The 26489-nt window shown below is 42.3% G+C and overlaps 1 protein-coding gene across 2 annotated transcripts; it reads right to left on the reverse strand.

Moving 5' to 3' along the window:
- Positions 1-34: 34 nt before the first annotated feature.
- LOC111973785 (calcium-binding protein 1) lies at positions 35-21520 on the reverse strand. Of its 2 annotated transcripts, none has more exons than XM_024001195.1 (7): positions 20570-21520; positions 2380-2410; positions 2122-2265; positions 1904-2013; positions 1699-1773; positions 1517-1589; positions 35-971 (listed from the first exon to the last, which is right to left on the reverse strand). In XM_024001195.1, the coding sequence occupies exons 1-7, from the start codon at positions 21269-21271 to the stop codon at positions 946-948; spliced, it is 1161 nt and encodes a 386-aa protein (XP_023856963.1). In that variant the 5' UTR covers positions 21272-21520; the 3' UTR covers positions 35-945. The 2 variants fall into 2 exon arrangements, with proteins under 2 accessions (XP_023856963.1, XP_023856964.1); XM_024001196.1 differs by lacking the exon at positions 20570-21520 and adding an exon at positions 2548-3111.
- Positions 21521-26489: the final 4969 nt, after the last annotated feature.

Below are 26489 nucleotides of genomic sequence, written 5' to 3' on the forward strand. Positions count from 1 at the left end.
CCTGGGACTTATTGCATCACTGGAAAAAAACAGGTTCACAAGTAGACATTTATTTTTAGTAGATTGCGTGGCCTACTATATACATTAGACAATGTATTACATTTACTGTCACACCCATACAGATACTATATTTCAAATTAGGTTAGTCTCTGGCATGCATAAAAACAGCACAATGACAAACTAGGACTCTGCAATTTATTTGTCAAACTGTACAGACAGACAGACAGACAGACAGACAGACAGACAGACAGACAGACAGACAGACAGACAGACAGACAGACAGACAGACAGACAGACAGACAGACAAGATACTGTACACATAAACCATCATGTTTATGCACTGCACACAAATGTGAAGAAAAGCTACTATTTTCCAAATCTGGGGTTGGCGTGTTTGCTGAGGTCCTCTTAGCTCTTGCTTGTCCCATAAACCCAGTGCATTAGAGAGGATCTGGTGCTTTTATGGTGCTGGGTAAACACAGTGATCACCTCACAAAAGATCACAGTGACAAACACACACACAAATAAGACTCTCTGCTTTTCTCACTCTATTACCCAAACTTGAAGAACGTATCAGTAGTCACAAGTAATATTGCCATTTAAAGGTTGAGAAACAAAACTTGCCTAAACAGCAGGCTACACACAAGTGTATACAGTTCGTGGAGGGTTAATAGTGCGGAAACCATTAGCGGGTCAGTCTGTAAGCTACAGTAGAACCTGTCTAAGTTGGAATGTGGGGCTTTAGGGGAAGAACACTATTTTGAGCAGTACCGTGGTCTTCCGTTTCTACTTAGAGGTAAGGGCTTTAATTCCAGTTTTTCTCAGGAAAAGATAGCTCAGAGGTCCAAGTATTTACTCCGTTTCGCTCATTCAATGATGATGACAAAGGGGCAGAGGTTCACATTCAGAATAATTAACTTGAAGCCATATCGACCATGCCTCCTCTCAGCGGGACATCATTCGTACAAACTCTGTGAAAAGAGAGGATAAGATCTGTCAAATATTAGAAGTTCAGTCTGTGTGTGTGTGTGTTAAAATATGCATAGGACATGCAGACTATGTGTGAAAGTGGACAGTATCATATGTTACTGCACATGTCTATATTTGAGTCACAGTGACCAGTGGGGCCCCATAGTTGTCTGCAGCCGACAGACATATTGAATACTGTATCATAATGCATTTACCAGTTTAAGGATTGGGGTATAGGGATTGTGTTCTCGCTGTTATAAGGAAAACACAGGAGGAGACCACACTTTCCTTACATGGTTGAAACAGGCAGTTTGCAAATGTCAAAGCTATTTGAAGCTTTTCCAGAAAGTGGATAAAAGGAAGGAAATATCATGAAATTGAAGAGTAAGGAAGACCAGTTGACATCAAGCGTTTATGAAGCACTCCTGTCCCATCAGCTGAAGACTAGCTTGCACACAGCATGAATAGCAAAATCTCTAGCTATTACAATATTGTCTGTGATTTTATTATTCTGTTGGTATAGATAAATAAACTCTGCTCAGCTTACCTTCAAAGTCAACATGCCCATCACCATTCAAGTCGATGTCCCTCAGGATATCTTCTAAGTCCTTGTGGCCAACCTACAGTCCAGTAACAAAGGAGGAATAGGTGTGTGTAAAACAAACCGTTTTTAGTAGTGATGCATACATCGATTAAGCTACTCAGACAGACTTCATTCTGTAACCTCACCTGTTGTCCCAGCAACTTCCTCATGGCTTCTCTTAGCTCAGCTGTGCTTATCGCTCCATCACCATTGGTGTCAAACTTCATGAGGAAAAAACAAATGATCACATTCATAATCCAGAGCATGAAATATTAGACAGACAGGCAATAGAACTACTTTTCTCCGTAATCACCCTCTCCTCCCTCTCTCTCTAGCAATCCAGTTTCTCACCTCTTTGAAGGCATCTCTCAGTTCTTTCACACCAATCATATCTGCAGTTTCAGCGAGAAGTTTGGGGCCCATCAACTCCACAAAATCCTCAAAGTCAACATGACCTCCCACTTCCCAAAAAGAGAAGGAACAAGGGAGAAAATGTTAGGGGAGGGAATTAGCAAACCATGGTGTAATGTACTTGTACTGCAAATATCTAGACTAGGGCACACTCTTACAATTCATGTTGATCTGTTGGCTCAGTTCTATCAACTCCATTTCAGTAGGCATGTATCCCATGGTTCTCATACAGTTTCCCAGGTCTTTACAGCTGATGAAACCATCTTTGTCCTTATCAAACTCCTTAAAAGCATCCCGCAACTCTGCAGAGAGAATACAGAGAAAGATTACTCTCCTGTAATCTGAAAACTCCTGCCACTACCAGAGACACAACTACAGAGAGACAAGCACAGGAACATGAATGAAAAACAACTTACCATCAATCTCCTCTGGCCTCAGGTCTCTGTCCTATTGGGGCAAAGAAGACAGTGTCAGTGTAATCAGAACTTCAAATACAATTAAGTTATTAACAATTAATAAATAAAGATTATGATTAAGTCATTTACAGACAACAATTGTCAAAGTCCATCATATTATATTCTTACACTATCTGATGTTAACAATCCCAGGAACATAGTGACTTCAAAAGGTGAATCTGCGGTCTGCGCCATGATAATCCTCTATCTACTCTGGTGGGACTCAAGCAAGGGACAATAGCTATATAGTCACTGGAATGTTTTCAAACATCTTAATGACTCCCATTCAGACTGCTCCCAGCGTCATCAGAGACAGAGCATAACCGGGAAACGCATGTCTTTCAGTCTGCAAGGAATGTAGCTATGTTCTTTTTTCAGCTCTTGCTTATAATGAAAGCAACCTTTAAAGGATATAGAGGACAGAGAGAGAGAGAGAGAGAGAGAGACATATCCCAGAACCCTTAGGGGTTAATCTGCAGGGAGAAGTGTAAACACAGTGGCCTGAAGAAATACATTTGGTTAAACATCAAACAGCCATCAGAATCCTAAATTAATCCAATAATGGAACAAACTGCAGGGGTTTCTTTTGACATCAGTCACAACACAAACAGAATGTAAAAGAAAGAGCGTTGACCAAGGAGTACAGTAGCCCCAGGTAGGTAAGTCCCTGTTTGCGGTCTCATCCACATATTTGTACTTTATCTGCCACACACATCATGTCTGGTTACATTTAACATTTTGCTTGATTCCTCTCTAGGTTTCTTCCTAGGTTCTGGCCTTTCTAGGGAGTTTTTCCTAGCCACCGTGCTTCTACACCTGCATTGCTTGCTGTTTGGGGTTTTAGGCTGGGTGTCTGTACAGCACTTCGAGATATTAGCTGATGTACGAAGGGCTATATAAAATAAACTTGAAATAAACTTGATTGATTTAACACACACGCACACACACGCACACGCACGCACGCACGCACGCACACACACACACACACACACACACACACACATTGATACATCAATGTACACTAAGTATACAAAGCATTAAGAACACCTGCTCTCTCCATGACATAGACTGACCAGGTGCATCCAGGTGAAAGCTATGATCCCTTATTGATGTCACTTGTTAAATCCACTTCGATCAGTGTAGATGAAGGGGTGGATACAGGTTAAAGAAGGATTTTTAAGCGTTGAGATAATACACGTAGAATGTGTATGTGTGCCATTCATATTGTGAATGGGCAACACAAAAAATGTAAGTGCCTTTGAACGGGGTATGGTAGTAGGTGCCAGGCGTACAGGTTTGTGTCAAGAAACTGCAATGCTGCTGGATTTTTCACACTCAACAGTTTCCCGTGTGTATCAAGAATGGTCCACCACCCAAAGGACATTCAGGCAACTTGACACAACTGTGGGATGCATTGTAGTCAATATGGGGTAGCATCCCTGTGGAACGCTTTCGACAGCTTGTAGAGTCCATGCCCGACGAATTGAGGCTGTTCTGAGGGCAAAAGCGGGTGCAACTCATTATTAGAAAGGTGTTCTTAATGTTTGGCATACTCAGTGTCTGCACCACCTCTGTACTGCCTCCTGTCTTCCTGGACCAGCTTTCCAGGGGGGCCAGGGMGGTTCGGGTATAGGGGGACAGAGACAGTGTTAGAGACCCGTAGTCAACAGCAGCTTCGGGACAGAATGAACTCAGAGGTAGAGTTGAGAGGGAGTAGTAAGTCAATTTGATGTGTATAGCGTCAGTGAGTCTCTAATTTCTCAAAAATCTACATGCCTTGTCAAATAAATCTGATAGAAAAAAAATAACATTGTAAGGGCTGTAGTGCATAATATCCTTTCATATGAACAACCTGCTCAATGTGTTTAGGGCCTGTCATGACGTTGCCTGTTTAGGTACATAAAGCCCATTCCCCTCTCCCTGCCACTCCCTGCCTCCCCCTTTCCTCCTTCAACCTATGCTGTGGTCACAGAGAGACGTCGTAAATTCCTGAGAATCTCCTCATGGCCAAACAGTATTAGAGAGAGGGTAAACTTTCAGGACAAAGGAAGTTTCTTCCACCTCACAGAACTTGAGGTACGAACAGATTTCATGTTCCTGAAAAAGTATAAAAGATCGGTGAAGATTCCAGCTATTAACCGGTCCGTTTGTCACAATGTGGGAAACTCATGGGAGACTGTGTGGCTACATTACCATACTGCTGTTTATATAATAACCTCAGATATGAGGTTTACATCTGTTTGTTGTATAAAATGAATGAGTATGATACTGTTGGTATAATTGTGTAATATGATTTTGGACTGTTTAATGAAGAAAAATACAAATCCCTTTTGATTTGAACTAAATCCGAGGACCCGCCCCTGAGCCAGTTGGGTCAGACATCCTGGGACAGCCCCTCTCTGCAATCCGAATAAAAACCCAACTCTGAGAAATTATCAGCAGACCATGTTTTTTCTCCATTAGGAGGAGAACGAAGGTTGAGTACCATTGCTGAATCTGTTAACCATACCACGTGGTTAAACTCTTAGACGAATAAGAAAAAGTCTTTGATATTGACTACTAGTCTGCAGCTAGGAATTCGGTATCATTGAACGTGAAGAACGACAACCGCCGAAACATCCATTCTATAACGAATGTCACTCTGAACTATCCACAATAACCAAGACAGAGACGGACGAATCTCTCCAACAGAAACTAACTTTTCTCCAGCGATCAAGACGACACACTGAGCATAAATATATATATATATTGATTGCAATTGTTCCCGAATGAGTGAGCGTTCATGTGTAAAGGATTAGCATGTCAATTGTTATAATTATGAACTCTGTAGTGACTTCTTAGTCAAACGCCAATTTTCCCTTTGTCTAACAAGCCGCCATGCCGGTTCAGCCCACTAGGGCATATTTCTCCCATCATTTCATGTAACCATTTTAAGTTTGTTTGTTTGTTTATGCATTTCTGTGAATTACTTAGTTAGTAATAAATAAATGATTTAAGACAATTGATGTATGGATGACTCATAGTGAAGACTGGGTTCGTGCAGATAACCAACAATTTACGACGTTTGGAATGAGACTAACGTGAGGTAAAATAAATAAATCATTAATCAGAAGACTATTGATCAGATATGAAAATATCTGAAAGGTTATATTGGGAAATTATAACTTTGTAATCTGACTACTTTCCCTGGTGCTCCCAAATTCATAGTCAATTAGTTACGTTATTAATCAGGTGATCGCGTAATCCCTAATTACAGGAATCTTTGATATAAACTATAAGTCTTCAATTTAATGATAGCAAARACACGACAGGCCCTACCTTTGACCTGTTAATTCTGTCATGCTACAGTCATGTTGTAATACTTATCAGTCAGTAGCTTGTGCTGCTTGCTACTTTTGATCAAATTTCCTTTATGCTAGTCTAGCAGGAATTATCGACAGCTTTCACACCCAAAAGCCCTCTCCTATTTAATAAATTACTCCCATTCATCCTACTCCCACTTCCTAATTTATTAAAGTGATTTTTTTTTTTACATAAACCTTTCACACAGCAAACATGACTGATTGCAATAATTATAGTAGATCTGCTAATGCTGCCAGCGGGATTGGGGTCTGTTAGCAAGCCTGTTGACACATCAGTGGAGACTTTTACAGTGCTTGTAATCAGTAACGTCACACTTGCTGTCATTGCTGTCAGTAAAATGTGTTCTACTAAATGTGAATGTTTTAGTGTGTGTGTGTGTGTGGTGTGTGTGTGTGTGTGTGTGTGTGTGGGTGTGTGTTTGAGACAGAGAGAGGAGAGAGAGAGAGAGAGAGAGAGAGAGAGAGAGAGAGAGAGAGAGAGAGAGAGAGAGAGAGAGAGAGAGAGAGAGAGAGAGAGAGAGAGAGAGAGAGAGAGAACAGAGAGAACGAGAGAGAGAGAGAGAGAGAGGGCGCAAAAGAGAGGGGTGGAGGGACTGTAAATCCACATCAATAAAAAAGTGTGTGGACAACTTTCCATTCTTTCATCATAACAGTTTACTGGTCACATCATGTAGACTGGCACTTGAGACCTATACACTGTCAAAACGACAGTAAGCACACACACAGGGGGAAAGGCGAGAAAGACTAGTGGATGGAAGGCAGAGAATAGATGGAAGAGAAGATACTTTCTTTCAGTGAACTAGGACTGAACTCACACGTGTATTCCATTTAACTCTTAATCCTCTACTATAACCTGGATCTGCTACTAGAACCTGGATCTGTCCATCATTCTACACTGATGCCAAAGACTTCACTTGCAAWTTTTTTTCTACGACAGAGCATGTTTCAAGAGGCAGGCCAAGTATAGGTATAAATAGTCATGTAAGAGACATTGTGAAAGTAGTAGATGTCCCCAAAAAATGTTTTGCTGTCATGAGTGAAATATAATTGTAAAAACGTGGCCTGACATGAGTAGACAAACAGTATAAAAATACTCTTCATCACTTTGTAAACTAATTTACACAGATGAAGAGCTCTGCAGTCTACAGACTGTTATGAACTTTACTGTATATGTAATAAATCAAGTGACTTGTTCTTATTCTAGTAATACAGTACCAGTCAAAAGTTTGGACACACCTACTCATTCAAGGGTTTTTCTTTATTTTTACTATTTTCTGCATTGTAGAATACTATGAAATAACACATATGGAATCATGCAGTAATGAAAAAAGTGTTAAACAAATCAAAATATATTTTATATTCAAAGTAGCCACCATTTGCCTTGATGACAGCTTTGCACACTCTTGGCATTCTCTCAACCAGCTTCATGAAGAATGCTTTTCTAACAGTCTTGAAGGAGTTCCCACATATGCTGAGCACTTGTTGGCTGCTTTTCCTTCACTCTGCGGTCCAACTCATCCAAAAACATCTCAATTGGGTTGAGGTCAGGTGATTGTGAAGGTCAGGTCATCTGATGCAGCACTCCATCACTCTCCTTGGTCAAATAGCCCTTACAAGCCCTGGAGGTGTGTTGGGTCATTGTCCTGTTGAAAAACAAATGACAGTCCCACTAAGCGCAAACCAGATGGGATGACGTATCACTGCAGAATGCTGTGATAGCCATGCTGGTTAAGTGTGCCTTGAATTCTAAATAAATCACTGACAGTACCACCAGCAAAGCACCCCCCCACCATCACACCTACTCCTCCGTGCTTCACCGTGGGAACCACACATGCAAAGATCATCCGTTCACCTACTCTGCGTCTCACAAAGACACRGCGGTTGGAAGCAAAAATCTCAAACTTGGACTCATCAGACCAAAGGACAGATTTCCACCGGTCTAATGTCCAATGCTCGTGTTTCTTGGGCCCAAGCAAGTCTCTTCTTATTATTGGTGTCCTTTAGTGGTGGTTTCTTTGCAGCAATTCGACCATGAAGGCCTGATTCACGCAGTCTCCTCTGAACAGTTGATGTTGAGATGTGTCTGTTACTTGAACTCTGTGAACCCCTCTTTTACGCTGCTGCTGCTCTCTGTTTATCATATATGCATAGTCACTTTAACTATACATTCATGTACATACTACCTCAATTGGCCCGACTAACCAGTGCTCCCGCACATTGGCTAACCGGGCTATCTGCATTGTGTCCCACCACCCGCCAAACCCTCTTTTTACGCTACTGCTACTCTCTGTTCATCATATATGCATAGTCACTTTAACCATATCTACATGTACATAATACCTCAATAAGCCTGACTAACCGGTGTCTGTATATAGCCTTGCAACTGTAATTTTCAAATGTCTTTTTACTGTTGTTTTATTTCTTTACTTACCTACACACACACACTTTCCCCCCCCCCCGCACTATTGGTTAGAGCCTGTAAGTAAGCATTTCACTGTAAGGTCTACACCTGTTGTATTCGGCGCATGTGACAAATAAACTTTGATTTGATTTGAACTTATCCTCTGCAGTAGAGGTAACTCTGGGTCTTCCTTTCCTGTGGCGGTCCTCATGAGAGCCAATTTCATSATAAAGCTTGATGGTTTTTGCGACTGCACTTGAAGAAACTTTCAAAGTTCTTGAAATCTTCCCGAATGACTGACCTTCATGTCTTAAAGTAATGATGGGCTATTGTTTCTCTTTGCTAATTTGAGCTGTTCTTGACAAACTATGGACTTGAGCTGTGTTTGAATACCCATAATAACATACTGTATACAACATACTTAATGAGTATATACTACATACTATTATTTCATTTTAGTATACTGTAAATGAATGGTATCGTTTCAGTTGAGCATACTGGCGCTTCGCCTGTTAACCGGAAGTTGATGGTATTGCTATGCAACCTCTTGCTAGCTTGTTAGCATAACAAATGACTAGATAGACATTTTATGATGTCGGGTGTGTTCGTAAATTCAATCTGGAGTGCAAGAGAGCATTCTGGGCATTCGTAAATTCAGAGCGTTTTACTCTGGCCGAGGAGTAGGGTTAGGGATCCGAGCATTCTGACCTTACAACGGCAGTCAAGCACCCAAGCTAGCTACTTCCAGACACAAATGAGAGAGCACCTCACTCTGACCATTTTACTCGCCCTAGCAGAGCTGGTTAGGCTGTTTTCATGTTATCCAGATTGTTGGTGACTGTAACTGTGCTGCTGGATACAATTTAATTACAATTTTTTTTGCAACTTTTACTGACACTCTGACTCTGGCACACTATGAAATCGGAGTAGATAGCCAGAATTAACAATGTCCATTGAGAACGCACAACAACTATAACACTTAGCTAAGAATTACGTGAATAATCAAGTCAATAAATGTTGGGTAGTTATTTAGCATATAGTTAATATCCTGCCTGGCAAGTTTGATGTATTAGCCAACTAGGTAACTAGCTAACATACCGGCACATACTGCTGTAATGCTATGCATTTCATAAGGATAGCGTAGCTAACAAATTGTCAGCCAACATAACGTGTAACCTAACTTATTTGAAAAGTAATTTCTTTATTACATTGCTTAACATTTTCTTAAAAAATGACATAATTAGTTAAAGCAATGCATTTGTAACCACTCTCGTCGGACTTCGGCTGTATATTTTCCACCATTTTCTTCAAATCTGAAAATGTGAAGCCACGTCCATTTTCTGAAAAATTGCATTATGGGCCCTAAAAGCATGGATTGAGTGTCCGCTGCTTGTATACTTCGTATTTTGGCAAATTTAGTACGACATCCGGGAACTTTTGGCATACTAACAATATCCATAGAATGACCAATAAGCATACTACATACTCAATTGACGTCGCAAATAGTATGGTTAGTATGAGTATTTGAACACAGCTCTGGTCTTATACCAAATAGGGCTAACTTCTGTATACCACCACTACCTTGTCACAACACAACTGATTGGCGAATTAAGAAGGAAAGAAATTCCACAAATTTACTTTTAACAAGGCACACCTGTTAATTGAAATGCATTCCAGGTGGTTGAGCTGGTTGGGAGAATGCCAAGAGTGTGCAAAGCTGTCATCAAAGCAAAGGGTGGCTACTTTGAAGAATCTCAAATATAAAATATATTTTGATTTGTTTAACACTTTTTTGGTTACTACATGATTCCATATGTGTGATTTCATACCTTTGATGTCTTCACTATTATTCTACAATGTAGAAAATAGTAAAAATAAAGAAAAACCCTGGAATGAGTAAGTGTGTCCAAACTTTTGACTGGTACTGTATATTTGACATAATTGTCAGGTGGTAGATTAAAACAAAATAAGCATTGGATAGTAACAAAATAAAGTCTCCTCATCAGAGCAACAGTTTCACACTCCAACTGTAAATATGAATGTTCCTAAATACACCACACAGTAGTAAAGGCAGTTCTACAAATTAGGTGCAATAAAAAAAYCTTTTACATTTAATCACTTTTTCAATTAGCATATCTCTGTACAGCATTTTGTACAAATTGTGAAATAGTCCAGCACATGGGAACAGACACAAGACATAGAGGATAGACAGCTGGAGAGGTAGAGCACATGCGCTATAGTCAGGGTTAGGTAGGTAACTTTGTAACTGTATTCCGTTACAGTTACTAGTTACCTGTCCAAAATTGTAATCAGTAATGTAACTTTTGGACTACCAAAACTCAGTAACGTAATCTGATTACTTCAGACTACTTTACCCTTAAGAGGCATTCAAAGAACACAAAAAAGATCCATCAAATGCATTTGGTGTGTCATCATTGCGGTCTCTGACTTTTCAATGCTGAATTGAATGTCATTAAGAAAACAGAAAAGTGTCATAATGTATTTTTTTCGCAAACATCCTTTCTGAATTTAAAAATAATCCAAGAAGTAATCATCTAGTTCTTCAAATGTATATGTAATCTGATTTCAATATTTTTTTCTGGTAACGTATCCGTACAGTTACAGTATTTTGTAATCAGATTACATGTAAACGATTACATGTAATCAATTACTCGTCAACCCTGGCTACAGTGCATCACATTAAATACAACCTTACCTTTTTGGAGAGGCTTCTAAAAGGAGATTTTACACAGTTCCCAATGGTAGAAAACAAGGGTTTGTACCAGACTTAAAAAGACCATAATGGTCTTTCTGAGAGGCTTTGGAGGAGAGGAGAGTTAACACAGGTTTGAGGTAGATCCATGTGGATAGAGGTCGAGAGCTTCAAGATCCTTGGTGTCCACATCACCAACAAACTATCATGGTCCAAACACACCAAGACAGTTGTGAAGAGTGCACAACAACGCCTATTCCCCCTCAGGAGACAGAAAAGATTTGGCATGGATACTCGGATCCTCAAAAAGTTCTACAGCTGCACCATCGAGAGCATCCTGACTGGTTGCATCACTGCCTGGTATGGCAACTGGTCGGCATCTGACCGCAATGCGCTACAGAGGGTAGTGTGTACAGCCCAGTACATCACTGGGGCCAAGCTTCCTGCTATCCAGGACGTCTATACCAGGCGGTGTCAGAGGAAGGCCCTAAAAATTGTCAAAGACTCCAGCCACCCTAGTCATAGACTGTTCTCTCTGCTACTGCATGTCAAGCAGTACAGGAGCGCCAAGTCTAGGTCCAAAAGGCTCCTTAACAGCTTCTACCCTCAAGCCACAAGACTGCTGAACAGTTAATCAAATGGCTACCCAGACTAATTGAATTGACCCTTCGTTTTTCTTCACGCTGCTGCTACTCGCTGTTTATTATCTATGCATAGTCACTTTACCCCTACCTACACTACCGTTCAAAAGTTTGGGGTCATTTAGAAATGTCAGAAATTCAATGTTTTGTATACTCAGTGTAGATTTATGGTAATTAATTGTGAATATTAATGAATGAGGTAGTCATGATTTAACAGACATACCATTCAAAAGTTTGGGGTCAGTTAGAAATGTCCTTGTTTTCCATGAAAACATAAATGAAATTAGTTGCAAAATGAATAGGAAATATAGTCAAGACGTTGACAAGGTTATAAATAATGATTTTTWATTGAAATAATAATTGTGTCCTTCAAACTTAGCTTTCGTCAAAGAATCCTCCATTTGCAGCAATTACAGCCTTGCAGACCTTTGGCATTCTAGTTGTCAATTTGTCGAGGTAATCTGAAGAGATTTCATCCCATGCTGGTGGACTTCCGGCGCCGACAGAGATGGCCGCCTCGCTTCGCGTTCCTAGGAAACTATGCAGTATTTAGTATTTTTACGTGTTATTTCTTACATTGGTACCCCAGGTAATCTTAGGTTTTATTACATACAGTCGGGAGGAACTACTGAATATAAGAGCAACGTCAACTCACCATCATTACGACCAGGAATATGACTTTCCCGAAGCGGATCCTGTGTTTTGCCTTCCACCCAGGACAATGGATCTGATCCCAGCCAGCGAACCTAAACAACGTCGCCGTAAAAGGGGCAAACGAAGCAGTCTTCTGGTCAGGCTCCGGAGACGGGCACATCGCGCACCACTCCCTAGCATACTACTCGCCAATGTCCAGTCTCTTGACAACAAGGTTGATGAAATCCGAGCAAGGGTTGCCTTCCAGAGAGACATCAGAGACTGTAACGCTCTTTGCTTCACGGAAACATGGCTCACTCGAGAGACGCCATCGGAGTCAGTGCAGCCAGCTGGTTTCTTCAHGCATCGCGCCGACAGAAACAAGCATCTTTCTGGTAAGAAGAGTGGCGGGGGGGGTATGCCTTATGATTAACGAGACGTGGTGTGATCATAACAACATGCAGGAACTGAAGTCCTTCTGTTCACCTGACTTAGAATTCCTCACAATCAAATGTCGACCGCATTATCTACCAAGGGAATTCTCTTCAATTATAATCACAGCCATATATATTCCCCCCCCAAGCAGACACATCGATGGCCTTGAACGAACTTTATTTGACTCTATGTAAACTAGAAACCACATATCCTGAGGGTGCATTCATTGTAGCTGGGGATTTTAACAAGGCTAATCTGAAAACAAGACTCCCTAAATTCTATCAGCATATCGATTGCGCAACCAGGGCTGGTAAAACCCTGAATCATTGTTATTCTAACTTCTGCGACGCATATAAGGCCCTCCCCCGCCCTCCTTTCGGAAAAGCTGACCACGACTCCATTTTGTTGCTTCCAGCCTACAGGCAGAAACTAAAACAAGAAGCTCCCGCGCTCAGGTCTGTTCAACGCTGGTCCGACCAATCTGATTCCACGCTTCAAGACTGCTTCGATCACGTGGATTGGGATATGTTCCGCATTGCGTCCAACAACAACATTGCCGAATACGCTGATTCGGTGAGCGAATTCATTAGAAAGTGCATCGGCGATGTTGTACCCACAGCAACTATTAAAACATTCCCAAACCAGAAACCGTGGATTGATGGCAGCATTCGCGCGAAACTGAAAGCGCGAACCACTGCTTTTAACCAGGGCAAGGTGACCGGAAACATGACCGAATACAAACAGTGTAGCTATTACCTCCGCAAGGCAATCAAACAAGCTAAGCGTCAGTATAGAGACAAAGTAGAGTTGCAATTCAACGGCTCAGACACAAGAGGTATGTGGCAGGGTCTACAGTCAATCACGGATTACAAAAAGAAAACCAGCCCCGTCGCGGACCAGGATGTCTTGCTTCCAGACAGACTAAATAACTTCTTTGCTCGTTTTGAGGACAATACAGTGCCACTGACACGGCCCGCTACCAAAACCTGCGGACTCTCCTTCACTGCAGCCGATGTGAGTAAAACATTTAAACGTGTTAACCCTCGCAAGGCTGCAGGCCCAGACGGCATCCCCAGCCGCGTCCTCAGAGCATGCGCAGACCAGCTGGCTGGTGTGTTTATGGACATATTCAATCAATCCTTACCCCAGTCTGCTGTTCCCACATGCTTCAAGAGGGCCACCATTGTTCCTGTTCCCAAGAAAGCTAAGGTAACTGAGCTAAACGACTACCGCCCCGTAGCACTCACTTCCGTCATCATGAAGTGCTTTGAGAGACTAGTCAAGGACCATATCACCTCCACCCTACCTAACACCCTAGACTCACTCCAATTTGCCTTACCGCCCCAATAGGTCCAGCCGACGCAATCGCAAGACACTGCACACTGCCTAACCCATCTGGACAAGGAAATACCTATGTGAGAATGTGTTCATAGACTACAGCTCAGCATTTACACCATAGTACCCTAAACTCGTCATCAGCTCGATACTCTGGTCTCGACCCGCCTGTGCACTGGGACTAGACTTCCTGACGGGCCGCCCAGGTGGTGAGGTAGGTACAAATCTCCACCCACTGATCCTCAACACTGGGCCCACAAGGGTGTTCTGACCCTCTCCTGTACTCCTGTTCACCTAGACTGCGTGCATGCACGCCTCCAACTCAATCATCAACTTTGCGGACGACACTACAGTGTAGGCTTGATTACCAAGAACGACGAGACGGCCTACAGGAGAAGGTGAGGGCCCGGCGTGTGTGTCAGGAAAAATACCTCACACTCAACGTCAACAAAACAAGGAGATGATTGTGGATTCAGGAACAGCAGAGGGACACCCTATCCACATCGACGGGACAGTAGTGGAGATGGTAGTATAGTTTTAAGTTCCTCGGCGTCCACATCACGGACAAATCTGATGGGTCCACCCACACAGACAGCGTTGTGAAGAAGGCGCAGCAGCGCCTCTTCAACCTCAGGAGGCTGAAGAAATCCGGCTTGTCACCAAAACAATCACAAACTTTTACAGATGCACAATCGAGAGCATCCTGTCGGGCTGTATCACCCCTGGTACGGGCAACTGCTCCGCCCACAACCGTAAGGCTCTCCAGAGGTAGTGAGGTCTGCACAACGCATTACTGGGGCAAACTACTGCCTCAGGACACCACACACCCGATGTCACAGGAAGGCCATAAGATCATCAAGGACAACAACCACCGAGCCACTGCCTGTTCACCCCGCTATCATCCAGAAGGCGAGGTCAGTAAAGGTGCATCAAAGCAGGACCGAGAGACTGAAAAACAGCTTCTATCTCAAGGCCATCAGACTGTTAAAACAGCACCACTAACATCGAGTGGTTGCTGCCAACATACTGACTCAATCCAGCTCACTTTAATAATGAAATTGATGGAAATTGATAAAAAAAAATATCACTAGCTACTTTAAACATGCCACTAATATAATGTATACTTATATACTGTACTCTATATCATCTACTGCATCTTGCCATCTTTATGTAATACATGTATCACAGCCATTTAAACTATGCACTTTTATGTTTACATACCCTACATTACATCATCTCATATGTATATACTGTACTCGATACCATCTACTGCATCTTGCCTATGCCGTTCTGTACATCACTTCATTAATATATCTTTATGTACATATTCTTTATCCTTTACACTTGTGTTAAAGGTAGTAGTTGTGGAATTGTTAGGTTAGATTACTCGTTGGTTATTACTGCATTGTCGGAACTAGAAGCACAAGCATTTCGCTACACTCGCATTAACATCTGCTAACCATGTGTATGTGACAAATAAAATTCGATTTGATTTGCTTCCTGAAGCACCTCCCACAAATTGGATTGGCTTGATTGGTACTTCTTACGTACCATACGGTCAAGCTGCTCCCACAACAGCTCAATAGGGTTGACATCCGGTGACTGTGCTGGCCACTCCATTATAGACAGAATACCAGCTGACTGCTTCTTCCTTAAAAGGTTATTGCAGAGTTTGGAGCTGTGCTTGGGTCATTGTCCTGTTGTAGGAGGAAATTGGCTCCAATTAAGTGCCATCCACAGGGTATGGCATGGCATTGCAAAATAGAGTGATAGCCTTCCTTCTTGAAGTACTCTTTTACCCTGTACAAATCTCCAACTTTACCACCACCAAAGCACCCCCCAGACCATCACATTGCCTCCACCATGCTTGACAGATGGCGTCAAGCACTCCTCCAGCATCTTTTCATTTTTTCTGCGTCTCACGAATGTTCTCCTTTGTGATCCGAACACCTCAAACTTAGATTAGTCTGTACATAACACATTTTTCGAATCTATATCTGTCCAGTGTCTGTGTTCTTTTGCCCATCTTAATCTTTTATTTTTATTGGCCAGTCTGAGATATGGCTTTTTCTTTGCAACTCAGCCTAGAAGGCCAGCATACCGGAGTCACCTCTTCACTGTTGACGTTGAGACTGGTGTTTTGTGGGTACTATTTAATGAAGATGCCAGTTGAGGACTTGTGAGGAATCTGTTTCTCAAATGAGACACTTTAATGTACTTCTCCTCTTGCTCAGTTGTGCACCGGGACCTCCCACTCCTCTTTCTATTCTGGTTAGAGCCAGTGTGCGCTGTTCTGTGAAGGGAGAAGTACACAGCGTTGTACGAGATCTTCAGTTTCTTGGCAATTTCTCACATGGAATAGCCTTCATTTCTCAGAACAAGAATAGACTGACAAGTTTTAGAAGAAAATTATTTGTTACTGGCCATTTTGAGCCTGTAATCAAACCCACAAATGCTGATGCTCCAGATACTCAACTAGTCTAAAGAAGGACAGTTTTATTGCTTCTTTAAAATCAGAATAACAGTTTTCAGCTGTGCTAACATAATTAAAAAAGGGTTTTCTAATGATCAATTAGCCTTTTAAAATGAAAAACTTGGATTAACTAACACAACTTGCCATTGGAACACAGGAGTGATGGTTGCTGATAATGGACCTCTGTACGTCTATGTAGATATTCCATAAAAAATCTGCCGTTTCCAGCTACAATAGTCATTTACAACATTAACAATGTCTACACTGTATTTCTGATCAATTTGATGTTATTTTAATGGACAAAAAAATAGCTTTTCTTTAAAAAACAAGGACATTTCTAAGTGACCCCAAACTTTTGAACGGTAGTGTACATGTACATGTACATATTACCTCAATTACCTCGACTAACCTTTACCCCCGCACATTGACCCGGTACCGGTACCCCCTGTATATAACCTTGTTATTGTTATTTTATTGTGTTACTTTCTTTTACTATAGTTTAGTTTGTAAATATTTTCTTAACTCTTTTTTTTCTTAAAACTGCATTGTTGGTTAAGGGCTTGTAAGTAAGCATTTCACGGTAAGGTCTACACATTGTATTCGGCGCATGTGACAACATTTGATTTGAGGCACTGAGTGTAAGAATGATTGTGAGAGAGAGCTGAGCTGCTTAGCACCTAACGAAAGTGGAAACGACAGTGACAGGACCGACAAAAACAGTAAAAGAGAGAGAGAGAGGACAGAGGGAGGGAGGAAGGGAGGAAGAAGGAGTAAGAGGGAGGGAACAAGAGATGGAAAAGGGGGAGAAAGGGGGAGGTAGATCCAACTTTCCCATGAAATGCACAAGCTGAAACAAATAATGCAGAGAGAAGATGCCGATCCTTTACCCACATAGTCTCCTTCCGCCTCTCTTAAAACACATGACACATTCCATTACCTACACAAACATACACGATTCTAATCAGCAGGAAGGTTGTGCAGAGATGTTTAGGGGGTAGCAGGTGTTTAAAAAAAGGCACATCTGTTTAAAAGCGGCAGGATACCATTTTCTGGCACATATAAAGAATGCAAGCTTGACTAAACAACATCAACAATGTTAAGCAAATATATAACAAAATGAGGATAATATGCAGGGAAATTAGCAAAAGTATTTGTAACAATGTTTTTACCATGCGTTAAGTGCAGGTTTAGGTGGGACTAGTAGTAATTCATGGTTTAATGAATGGATTATTATATACTGCTGTGCCATTGAGTGTTTTTAATTCCACTTTCTCTCAACATTGAGTGTTTTTAATTCCACTTTCTCTCAACTGCCAAGCCATGAAAATGATCCCTGACTGTACAGTACTGATGAATAAAGTAGTAGACCGCTACACCTCAAGAGTTTTGTCTTTCAGGCGTATCAGAGGGGGCAATTTGCACTACGGTTGGTTGCACTGCCATTGATATCACAGTTATCACTGTGAGACAAATACAACATGCCCCACTCATTTATTGAGCCATTTCCTTAAATTGTTCATCAATAGGCTATAAATGTAAAACCAGCAAAATATGCAGCTACTTTGGGAGACAGGCATTGAGAATTGGCTGACACATTGGATGACAGTGAAACACGCAGATGGTGTAAGTTATTTGTACAAAATCTCTGATATAACCTTCCTCCCTCGCAATCTCTCTCTCTCTCTCTCTCTCTCTCTCTCAGGTGATGATTAATCTTGGTAGGAGCATATTTAGCTAATGTAGCACTCTTTCTCAGAGTCATGGTGAACTTCAGAACACATCACACATCTGATCAGAGCCATTCTTTGGTTTGCTTGCATCATGTTAGCATCATGCAAATGTGTACGCATGCACATCCACATGTAGACAGTACACATCAAACTCTGTTCAATTTCACATCTGGTTTTAAGCTCTAGATGGAACTCTGACTGTAAAATGACACAGTTCCTTTTAATGTGCCTATAAATAATTCATTGTAAATGTACAGGTACATCGGAGATGAATACATTTTTCTGCTCAACTGTCACCTGGCTCTCTATCTACTACCCCCTATTTTCCCCATCATCCTTCACTCTCCTCCCCTCTCCCCCTCCCATCTCCACCACTCTGTAGACTATGACAAGGTCACACTGACCTAACAGATACAGAGCCAAATGATCAGAGAACGTCATGGAAGGGGAGGGAGAAAAAACCATGGAGGGATGGAGAACGTTGGAGCATTGGATTAATTTTGGAACATTCTGTTATACCGGTAGTCTGTAAGAAAAAAARGCAACTAGGTAGAATGAGATGGCTGCTTTATTTGTCTCAGAAACATTGTGTCTTACAACACATGCTACATTGGGATCTAATAGAAGATGTGTTACGCTTCTTCCCTGTGTCTCACCACCTCTCAATTAATGTGTCATAAAGAGCTGATTCATATTGCGCTTATGTTTCACTGGCACACACTTCCTGACTGACTCACAGATGACAGGGAAAACACCCGAGAGACAAAACAATTATGTAAATRGATTGACTGCTGAGCTGAAGGTTGTCACAAAGACTCACTGACTTCATTGTTAGAAGCACCAAAGCTTCAGTTTGCAAACRCTCAGCAAAAACACAAAAGGAAACGAATTAAACATTGAGAACACATAATATACTCCACCTAGTCCGCAGGACACTTATTGAATAGATTATAACCAAAGTATGAGGCATAGCATATCACAACACACCATCACCATACAAGTCAAGAGTGATCCACAAAGTAAGTCAAGAGCCCATTCCATGATGCCGCACACTCCCATTGACAGACCAATACCAACTTCCTCTTTATGAACACTAAGGACCCCAGTCTGCAGAAGGGTCAGCGCCAGCACATTACTGTTTACAGAGCAGGGACACAAATCATTCACTAATATAGGAATGTTTTCTGATCTTATCATGTTTCATTTTGAGCAATACTAATACATTATCAGAGTGTCCTCTAGCGTAAAGTGTCATTATAATGCCTGAATGTAGTTACTACTGTATTCCATGTGGCTTATAAGCATCAACGGTATTTGACATATTTTGACATTTACACAACCATCCTAAAACAATTGCTTGAGCTATAGATAGKCRWWTYWMWRSWSYWKWRAWWYGMCTATGTGAAGGCCTATGTCACTATGGAGATTAAGCTCTGTGCATGAATAATAATTGGCTATTTATTTCTGGGCAATAATTTGAATATCTATAAACACATCCAGCACATGTTTGGAAAACACCTGTTCGGAGTGCAGTGACATCTGTGAGGAACATCTAACATCCTTTCATCGTGACCAGATACTTCAAAGTGACTAGGCTACCTTCAAAGTGACTAGGCTACCTTCAAACAGCAAAATACAAAAAAAGGTAGTTCTATTTTTAAATCAATGTATTTATGAATATGCAAATCACATTGATTTCAGTGTAATACAAATGAAGACTTCAGAACCGTTCTCCTCTGCCTCTCTCCTCTCTCATTCCAATGTGTAGGCCTACTACTGTACATCCATGCTGAGAAACCATCAGTCGAGACATGGCTTTATATGGCAATGTATGTCGCTGTGAATATTACAGAGGCAGAAAAATCAGGAACGTAAGGCTAAATTACCTGTGACATCATGGTACATGTGAGGATAACAATTTGTGCACCAAATGTGGGCATTACATTTCTGGATAATTTTATGTGAAATGTACAATGAGGATAGCCTATATGGTTCCCTTTTCACGGTTCATTAACATAGGAGCTCTAATAAGAAGACTCACTGAAGCCCTCTCTGTGCTTTCACAGACAAGCTCATCCATTAATAATGTCATTGATTTACTGAGCTCAGTGAGCCAGGCATGTTCAATGGCTGTACGATTCCACTACAAGACAGTAATGTGACCCTCAAATACTATAGTTTTCATGCACTATCAATTACATTCAGACTACTACCTCTAGCTGAGATCAATACTCTGATAATGGTAGGCCTTCTCCCTCTTAAGAAATAGCCTACATTACTAGGCTAAATAGGCCTTACTGATTATGAAACTATTTGAAGAAGATTAGCCTTATAATTTGTGATTGCAAGTCAATTATTATTTTTCATAAATAAGAAATACTTTTAATTAACAATTTAATGTGTATTATGTTTTAGGCAAGGGTCTTACCTGTCCAAAAACCGAGTTGAGAATTGGCCGCAAAAAGTCAGATTCACAAGATGCTGCGCTGGATCTTCGAGAGCGGTGAGAGGATCGGCTGGATACGGGGATAGGTGAGGAGGACGCTGGGGACGGGATGCTGGTATCCACGCTAGCAGACGAACTGGCCCTTGTATGGTCCCTCGATTCAAACAAGAGCGCGGTGTCGTCTTTGCAGTCTGAGTGGGGCTGTATGCCTATTCTGTGGTCTAAACGGGTAGGGTGAGTGTGGCTGTGGTGGTTTGGAGGCGGTGGATCGTCCCGGGTCGTTTTCCGGTGGTGTCGGTGATGCTTGGATGACTTGCAGCGTTCTCTCACACCTCGACCCACACCATGTTGCTCAGATGGGTCATCCTGGGAGTGGGCGGCGGGAACGTTGGCATGTGGGGCGTGGGGCTGGCTCTTACTAGCTCGGGTCGTCGCCCTATTCCGGGTACCGAGGAGCGAGGGGTGGCACAGGGGTCTCCGCGCAGTAACGTCGCACTCTGCCGACCAGAAAGACTCCTCTGCGGCATTGCTGCTCACTTGACTTGCAGCTGGACGGTGGTGATGATGATGATGATTTCGGTCGGTTCCTGTCGTACGTTCAGGGAAGTGTGTCGATCTTCCGCTTGCCGAGGAAGATTTCAGCAATGAGGTCTTGGATTCGGATTTGGGAAAAGAGGAGCTCATGATTGTGTCTTGCTTCTAGTCTCGTTTCATCCGGTTAACCTACTCATTGCGGTTTAGTTACCCATCAAATATGTAATTTTCTCATATTGTCGGCCCTCGTAAGGTAACAACAACACCATAGCTGCCTTCAAAAGCTATCCTTAAAAGTTGTATTTTACCACCTGATTGCTATGTGGCCCGGCCGCTGATGCAGGGCGCGCGCAGACGCGTAACCAAAATCATAGTGATGAGGGAGAGCACGATGTTCACGTCGCGTCATCCTGTCACTAATGTGAACGTCCCTGGAACCTTGAATTTACCGTGCGTGTTCTGTTGTGGGAGGACCAAACACCGTGCTCATAAATGATTGCGGTAGGCTATGCTGTCTTCAATTGGAATGGGTCATAATTCAGCAGTAAATGTCAATGCCCATCTCTCGGTTGCCAGCTATGGTAGGCTACATCTCTATTGATTTAAACAGAGAGGGCAAAGCTCCAAAATGAATGCAGATAATAACTATGGATATGGAAACCCATTTCCTCCACCATTTAAAAAAAAAATTCCAAGGCAGTAGGTTTATTTCAATATCAAATAACTTTTGGATAACAATTAATTAAGTACCTTACTGTAATTGTTTACAATTAAAATGGTCAAAAATAAACAAAAATAGCTTCTTAGCAAAGAGCAATTTCTGGGAGGGGTCTGAGGGGGAAGGGGGAAACTGAAAACTAGCTGTTATTGGCAGAGAGATTTGGAACTCTCTTTCTTATTGGTCTGTTAATTTACCACCTGGTGATGTCAACAGGCAGGCCAAAACTCCATCCCACCAAAACAGGGAGACATTTCAGGTGGTCTTTTCAAACAGCTCTTACACTACTAAAAGATCATTATCATAATTTTCACAATTTCACATATTATTCCAACCTCATAGTGTGGAAATATATATAAAGCACAGGACGATCACATTTTTTGACTGCACTGGGCCTTTAAATGTCAATACTATCTAAAAGTGTTGAGATAGTAGCCTATGTAAACATTGAGATACCCAAGTAACATTTTTTAGATACTAGCCTACCTCAAAATGTTGATATAGTAGATCATAGAGGATCCCTGGGCACCGAAGACGTGAATGTCGATTAAGGCAGCACCCCGCACCCCTCTGATTCAGAGGGGTTGGGTTAAATGTGGAAGACACATTTCAGTTGAAGGCATTCAGTTGTACAACTGACTAGGTATCCCCCCTTTCCCTGTCTTTCTACAGGCTTCACTGTCATGGTGCACAGTCAGTACCACTATGCTCATTGGGTCTTAGCAGGATCAGATGGTGACAGGTGTCCCTGCAGGGTCAGGCAGCCAGCGAAGATCAGTCTGTGACAGCGCAGAGGTTAACTTTTGCAGATACAACACTTTATTCTCTCTGTGCAGCAAACACTGGACAAGCAAGAAGCTTCAAAGATTGGAACTATTTTAAGGCAGTCTGACAAACCTCTAACGTTGATTTCCAAACTGTAACAAGGGTTGATAGAGGCTTTTCCCAATGTCACAAAACATGTAAAACAAAAATGTGAGAAAGACCTGGGAGGCGTAACAATAACGAGGCTACATAAAATGTACCGGGGGTACAGGTTAGTCGAGGTAATTTGTAAAGTGCCTATGCATAGATTATAAACAGCGACTAGCAGTGTAAAAACAAAGTTTAGTTGTTCAGCAGTCTTATGACTTGGGGGTAGAAGCTGTTAAGGAGCCTTTTGGTCCTCGACTTGGCGCTCTGGTACCGCTTGCTGTGCGGTAGCAGAGAGAACAGTCTATGACTTGGATGGCTGGAGTCTTTGACAATTTTTTGGGCCTTCCTCTGACACCTCCTAGTTTATAGGTCCTGGATGTCAAGAAGCCTGGCCACAGTGATGCACTGGGCTGTATGCAATACCCTCTGTAGCGCCTTACGGTCAGATGCTGAGCAGTTGCCATACCAGGCAGTGATGCAACCGGTCAGGATGATCTTGATGGTGCAGCTGTAGAACTTTTTGAGGATATGGGGACCCATGCCAAATCTTTTCAGTCTCCAAAGGGGGAAAAGGTATTATTGTGCACTCTTCACAACGGTCTTGGTGTGTTTGGACCATGATCGTTTGTTGGTGATGTGGACACCAAGGAACTTGAAACTCTCGACCCACTCCACTTCAGTCCTGTCGATGTTAACGGGGGCCTCTTCGGCCCTCCTATATCTTGCTCACATTGAAAGAGAGGTTGTTGTCCTGGCACAAAACTGCCAAGTCTCTGACCACCTCCCTATAGGCTGTCTCATCGTTGTCCGTGATCAGGCCTACCGCTGTTGTGTCATCAGCAAACGTAATGACGGTGTTGGAGTCGTGCTTGGCAATGCAGTCGTGGGTGAACAGGGAGTACAGGAGGGGACTAAGCATGCACCCCTGAGGGGCCCCAGTGTTGAGAATCAACATGACAGATGTGTGGTTGCCTACCTTTACCACCTGGGGGCGGCACGTCAGGAAGTCCAGGATCCAGTTGCAGAGGGAGGTGTTTAGTCCCAGAGTCCTTAGCTTAGTGATAAGCTTTGTGGGCACTATGGTGTCGAACGCTGAGCTGTAGTCAATGAACAGCATTCTCACATAGGTGTTCCTTTTGTCCAGGTGGGAAAGGGCAGTGTGGAGTGCAATTGAGATAGCATCATATGTGGATCTGTTGGGGCGGTATGCGAATTGGAGTGGGTCTAGGGTTTCTGGCATGGTTGGGTTGATGTGAGCCATGACCAGACTTTCAAAGCACTTCATGGCTACCGACGTGAGTGCTACGGGGCGGTAATCATTTAGGCAGGTTACCTTCGCTTTCTTGGGCACAGGGAGACTATGGTCTGTTTGAAACATGTACTGTAGGTATTACAGATTCGGCCAGGGAGAGGTTGAAAATGTCAGTGAAGACACTTGCCAGTTGGTCCGCGCATGCTTTGAGTACACGTCCTGGTAATACGTCTGGCCCCGCGGCTTTGTGAATGTTGACCTGTTTAAAGGTCTTGCTCACTTCGGCTACGGAGAGCGTGATCACACAGTTGTCCGGAACAGCTGGTGCTCTCATGCATGCTTCAGTGTTGCTTGCCTCAAAGCGAGCATAAAAGGCATTTAGCTCGTCTGGTAGGCTCGCGTCACTGGGCAGCTCGTGGCTGGGTTTCCCTTTGTAGTCCGCAATAGTTTTCAAGCCCTGCCACATCCGACGAGTGTCAGAGCCGGTGTAGTAGGATTCAATCTTAGTCCTGTATTGGTGCTTTGCCTGTTTGATGGTTCGTCTGAGGGCATAGCGGATTAGTGTCCCACCCCTTGAAAGCGGCAGGTCTAGCCTTTAGATCAGTGCRGATGTTGCCTGTAATCCATGGCTTTTGTTTGGGAAATGTCAGTACGGTCACTGTGGGGACGACGTCGTCGATGCACTTATTGATGAAGCCGGTGACTGAGGTGGTATACTCCTCAATGTCATTGGATGAATCCCGGAACATATTCCAGTCTGTGCTAACAAAACAGTCCTGTAGCGTAGCATCCGCGTCATCTGACCACTTACGTATTGAGCGAATCACTGGTACTTCCTCCTTTAGTTTTCGCTTGTAAGCAGGAATCAGGAGGATATGATTATGGTCAGATGTGCCAAAATGGAGGGCGAGGGAGAGCTTTGTATGGGTCTCTGTGTGTGGAGAAAAGGTGGTCTAGTTTTTTTTTTACCTGTGATTGCGCATGTGACATGCTGGAATAAATTAGGAAAATGGATTTAAGTTTGCCTGCATTAAAGTCCCCGGCCACTAGGAGCGCCACTTCTGGATGAGCATTTTCTTCTTTGCTTATGGCCTTATACAGATCGTTGAGTGCGGTCTTAGTGGCAGCATCGGTTTGTGGTGGTTAATAGATGGCTACGAATAATATAGATGTGAACTCTCTTGGTAGATAGTGTGGTCTACAGATAATCATGAGGTATTCTACCTCAGGCGAGCAATACCTTGATATTTCTTTAATATTAGACATCGCGCACCAGCAGTTATTGACAAATAGACACACACCCCCGCCCCTCGTCTTACCAGAAATGTTATTATTCTGCTGGATGTGTAAAGCACAAACGGGGAAAGATTTGCATACTGTATGTTATGGTCTTGTGAAGGCCAACTGAATTCTGGCAAAGAATATGTTATTTTATCTCAGCATGTCTACAGGTTTTCCCTTCTTCCTGTTTTTGTTTGCTTGGAAATGTTGATACTGGAGACTGTTATCAGAAGAAACTGTAACATAGCATTTATAGTGGCTAAGAAATGCATTGCTATTAATCGGAAGGTTGGTTATCCTCTCACAGTGTATGGAAGAAATGTCAAGTTATGTACACTAGATTTGTTTTTGATTTGTATTTGTATTCAGTACGAATCCCCATTAGGTGCTGCCGAGGCAGCAGCTACTCTTCCTGGGGTCCAAACACATTAAGGCACTTACATTACACATAAAACAATGTAACATTATTACACCACTACATATCTACAATACAAAATGCATAATATCGCCATATAACTGTATAGAGTGCGTTTATACTGTGCAACTATCATAAGGTCTGGATGCCTAATATGGAATACTGTACGACAAAAGGAGTCTTTATTGAAAACATTCCCACGTCAGGGGAGTTACGTATTTAGGCAATCCCTAGCTGCTGGTCTGCTCAGTCCGGGTGTGCAGGTAGCTCGGGCTGGCTGGCTGGGCGGTCTGGCTGAAATTGAATATAGAGGATGTCTTAATAAAGACAATCAAAAGTTAAGTCTTTGTACTTTATTTGTAACAGTTGTTAATATGTTAGGCTATTGGTTAAAGGTGCAACACAATATTGATGATTGAATTATCATTTATCTAGTTCAGTCTTATCAATCACTTAACATATTTAATATTCTCTTACCTAGCTTGTTGACTGTGGGCATTTTTGTTGACTTTTTGTTGTTCCAAATAGAGACTGCTAGAAGGGTCATGGGTCATATTAGATTGTGTAGAAATTAAGGAAATGTGCTTTAGACACCCCCAAAAATGGGAGGTCCCCAAGACCCCCCACCAAGTTATGCCCCCCCCCCCCCTTCTAAATCCAAAATTGCNCCCCCTTCTAAATCCAAAATTGCACCCCTGAATAATTGAATAGTCCCACTACTAATTCACTTGAATCATCACTGAACTCTGAGGTGCAGGGTAAAATATGACCTATTTTCACAAATGAA

The sequence above is a fragment of the Salvelinus sp. IW2-2015 genome, linkage group LG15 (assembly GCF_002910315.2).
Source record: "Salvelinus sp. IW2-2015 linkage group LG15, ASM291031v2, whole genome shotgun sequence".
NCBI lineage: Eukaryota > Metazoa > Chordata > Actinopteri > Salmoniformes > Salmonidae > Salvelinus > Salvelinus sp. IW2-2015.